The sequence below is a fragment of the Pelodiscus sinensis genome, chromosome 28 (genome assembly GCF_052426305.1).
Source record: "Pelodiscus sinensis isolate ZL-2025 chromosome 28, ASM5242630v1, whole genome shotgun sequence".
NCBI lineage: Eukaryota > Metazoa > Chordata > Testudines > Trionychidae > Pelodiscus > Pelodiscus sinensis.
This window is the reverse complement of record NC_143079.1, coordinates 2,528,844-2,533,036: the sequence shown is the minus strand read 5'-3', so window position 1 is coordinate 2,533,036 and position 4,193 is coordinate 2,528,844. Positions and strand designations below refer to the sequence as shown.

At 58.8% G+C, this 4,193-nt stretch overlaps 1 protein-coding gene across 1 annotated transcript; it reads right to left on the bottom strand.

Annotated features, from left to right (window-relative positions):
• Positions 1–694: 694 nt before the first annotated feature.
• On the bottom strand, positions 695–3,886 carry LOC102462468 (nodal homolog). The gene is made up of 2 exons (XM_006134054.4): positions 3,118–3,886; positions 695–1,334 (listed from the first exon to the last, which is right to left on the bottom strand). Exons 1-2 carry the CDS (start codon positions 3,862–3,864, stop codon positions 1,182–1,184), a joined length of 900 nt encoding a protein of 299 aa, XP_006134116.2. The 5' UTR covers positions 3,865–3,886; the 3' UTR covers positions 695–1,181.
• Positions 3,887–4,193: the final 307 nt, after the last annotated feature.

Here is a 4,193-nt window from a genome sequence, read left to right as displayed (position 1 = left end):
AGCTTTCGTGGGCAAAGACCCACTTCGTCAGATGCATGCACGAAAGCTTATGCTCCTACACTTCAGTTAGTCTATAAGGTGCCACAGGACTCCTCGCCACTTTTGCAGATTCAGACTAACACGGCTACCCCTCTGATACTTGAGTCCTGAAAGGAGACTGAACTAGCAGTGTTCTCAGTGGCTCTCTCCACTCGAAGGCCCAGGTCTGCTGGCTGCCTGCTGGAATGTGCGGGTCTGTAACTGAGGAAAAAACGTGGCTCCTGAAGTTTTTGCAAGGGACTCTTGACGTTGACAGTTCTGCAGGCGAGACCAGCCCCTGTTCCCAGTGCAGCGCCTACAGATACCAGCCAGAAAGGGAAGCGTGCCTTCACACCCCCAGCGCAGAGAACGCCGATTGGCTTGGGGCTTTAAAATACTAGGGCAGGCCGATGAAGGAACACTCGCCCCCAGAAAAGTAACGAGCCTGCTGCACTATTTCGTGTTGTGTTTTGTTTTGCTGGAAAGATGTTTTGTGCCAAAACTTCCCCCTGGCTCTAACCAGCAGTTCTGCCTCCCCTCCAAGAGCTCACTCCTCCCCCTCTGTGTTACTTACACGGGGCCCCGGGGAACGTGCGCAGAACCAACTACTATGAAAGTAGCAATAAAAATCTCTTGGCCTCCATGCAGGAAATATAGATCTATTTATTTACACCGTCCACAGGGCCTCCTGAAGAGCTATTTCCACCTGAGAGTGCGTTTGGCTGGCCCGCATTGACCCAGAGCAGACAAAGTTGCAGCAGGCGGTGCTGGGGGAAGGAAACTTCCATACAACTTCCCTGGCAGAGTTTGCCTTCCCAGATCCTCCCGGCTAGGGGGGTGTTGTGCATCCACAACCCTGCCTTTATCCTCCTCAGTCTTCTGCCCAGACTTCTCTGGTGAGGCCTGTTGGGATCCCAGGAGGACAGCACCCCTGGGGGCAGCTTGATTCCCGCAGTGCCTTGAGCTGTGGGTGGGCAATGACCTGACCCTTTGTCCTATTAAAACATTTGGCTTCACATGCTTGGGGGGTGGTTCCTGGCTGCACGGGGCCTGCTCCCTGCCAACCCCAGAGCGGGATGAGCCTGAGTCTCGTGGTGGTAGCCTGGCCCTGCTCATCACTGACCCGAGCTGCAGGTTCTCAGTCACTCAGAGAAGAGCTTGCTTCAGTTGCAGCCGCATTCCTCGATGATCATGTCTTCGTGGTGGCGGAGGACGACTTCCCCTTTCTCGTAGTACAGCATGGAGAGGGGGCTCATCTTGACGGGCGCGCAGGCCGGGCAGGGGACCCGGTTGGGCTGGTACAGCTTCAGCAAGCTCTGTGGGGAGAGAGAAAGGGGACAGCGTTAGCCACTTGCCTTGTGCCTGTGCGGCCTGGGGGCGAGGTTTGCCAACAAGTCTCGTGACTCGGTGCCCCACACGAAACCCCTTCCAGCAGCTGGCTTCTCGGCACCTTCTGAGCATCCACCCTCGAGGAATCCAGCCCTGGCAAGGCCTCTCCGGCTGGCAGCTCAGGCCCTAATAAATCGGTTAGGCTCCAAGGGGCCACAGGACTCCTCCTTGTTTTTCCCCAAATCGCTAGTCACCTTGGAAAATGGTTGGGGCTCCCACAAAATACGGTGGTGGTCTCTGTATGCTGGCAAGACACACACGGGCCCCTGCCGTGACCCGGGACCCCACTGGCCAACGCACTGTACAAACAGAACCCAAACTGTTCCCTGCCCCCGAATGGTCCTTGCCCGAGGAGAAGCCAGGCTGAAATCAGCAAGTCTCTCTGCCCTGTCCATGCAACGCCCCTTAGGTCGAATTGGGAAGCGGAAGCTATGTCTGCTCTGCGTTTTTTTTGCAGAAGAGGATATGCAAATGAACACTCATTTGCATATCTTCTTGGTTATTTTTTGTGGAAGAGATTTTGCTGCTAAAAAGCCCTGTGTAGACGGGGCTATTTGTCAGAACCCCCCCCCTTTTCACAAAATCACTTATTCCTCTAAAATCGAGGTTTACAGGCTCTTGTGAAAGGGGGTTTCTTTCCGACAAAAGGCCCCGTCTACACAGGGCTTTTTAGCGGCAAAACCTCTTCTGCAAAAAGAACCGGAAGGAGATATGCAAATGAGCGCACCATTTGCATATCCTCTTCCACAAAAACCCCCGCAGTGTAGACATAGCCGGAGCGTCCACACTACCAAGGCTGTTATTCGAAATAACAGGCCGCTGATATCAAAATATGGACTCCTGCTTCCCTCCGGAATAACACTGTTTCCGAAATAGTTATTTCCATGTAGCCGTCGTGTGGATGCTCCAGTGCCACTATTTCGAATTAACAACTCCCCAGAGTCATTCGAACGCACGACCCCCCCCCCAGTGCTTCCTGGGGCTCTAAGCTGAGGTGGCGCGTCCATATTAACGGAACCTGCCACGGACTCATTTCGAGGCGTCCCCGCAGTGAGGACACGCTAGTTCGATTTTGTAAAATTGGGAGTTGGGTCGAATTTAGTCATTTCAAAACAGTTTCCTAGTGCAGACGTGGCCTCTTGGAGCACAGACCCCCTCAAGAGCAGCAGGGGTGGCCCTGAAAACGCCTGAATGTGCCAAGGTTCCCCGGATGGGACTTTGCTGCAGAGAAAGGAGCCAACCCTTGCCTGGAATCTCCCTTGGCTCCGGTTGGCTGCAGGGCCTGAGGGAGCCGCTTTCAGGGCGATGCTTGGTCCAGCCGGTAACGATTGCTCAAGAACCTCCCCGCTGCCCCCGTCTTAATTCACCCCAGTGTGCTCGGGCGGCAGACGCCCTGTGGACTGAGACGTTTGTAAACCAGCCTGGACAATGTCGGACGCGCACGGTGGCCGGTCCCACGCTGGCATGAGGGTGGGAAGGGGCCGTGGCCTAAAGACTCAGTGAGCCCTTCCCATGTCTAACGTCTGGTTCTAGGAGGCTGGGGTTGGCTTAGCCACTCGTGAGAGACATGACTTGGGAAACTGCCCCTCCTTTGACAGTTCTTTGGGTTTTGCTCTAATCTCCAGGCTCGGCAGACCACCCACCCCGTGCAGAGCCAGGGGCAGCTCATTCCCTGTGCTGGGGGGACTCTGCAGGAAAGGCCTCCTTTACCTGTATGTAGGCATGGTTAGTTGGCTTGAAGCTCTCATCCACGGGCGCTGGGCACTCTCCCTCACACCGGTAGGCGTTGTACTTCTTGGGGTAGACGATCCAGCTGCCCCAGCCGGTCTGCTCAAAGTTCACGATCATATCCACCCTCTTGCACAGGGGCCTGCCTCCCTCCCCCAGGCCTGGGCCGGAGACATCGGCCATTTTAATCCTTTGCCTCTCCTGCTTGTTCCGGCGGTGCCGGCGGTTCCCCGGCTCTTTGGAGGTGGAGTCCACCATGACGTGCTTGGAGGCCTCTGCGGTTCTGATGAGGGAAGAAGCCCGGGAGGGCTCGGCTGAAGGCTTGTCTTTGGAGAAGACGACCAGCAGGGCCTTGTCCGTTGTGCCGTGGGACCCGGCGGGCTCTGCCTGGCCGGAGTCGCTGGAAGGCTGCCCGCCTATCCGCCCGGTGGCGTTGCGGGCTGACCCGGTCCTCTCCCGCCCCTGGGAGCGCTGCGCGTCTGCTTGCCTGCCGTGGCGGAGCCAGGACCGGAGCGAGCTGGTGACGTTGAAGACGCGCCAGGAGGAGTGGCCGAGCGCGGCGCTGCTGGTGAAGGTGCCCAGGAGGAGCCTGTCCACGCAGGCCGGGCTGCCCGGGCGCGCCTGGCTGTGGTAGATGTCCACCGTCACGTTGCGGGGCTGGGAGGCAGGCGGCAGGCGGAGCCGCAGCTCGGCCAGCTTCACCTCGTGGCCGCTGGAGACGGCGCTCATGTCGAACGAGAGAGACCAGCGATCCCCGGCCTGCAGAGAACCTGCAAGAGAAACCCGGGGCCAGAGGTGAGGGGTGGGCCCCGCACAAAGCCTGCGCCCCACCGCCCGCCAGTGTGGCCCACGGGCGCCGGTCCAGCCAGGGGCGGGGCAAAGCGGTGATGCCCCTTGGGGAGCCCCTGGGGGCCTGCCGCTGGTAGGTGCATGGGGGAGCAGGGCACTGGGCCAGGCCCGGGGGGGCAGTCCTCTTGCTGTCCCATGGGTCCCTGTCCGCCGGGGCGGGGCTAGAGGGGGGGGATCTCCCCCAGTCTGGGCCCCGACTTACCCTCCCG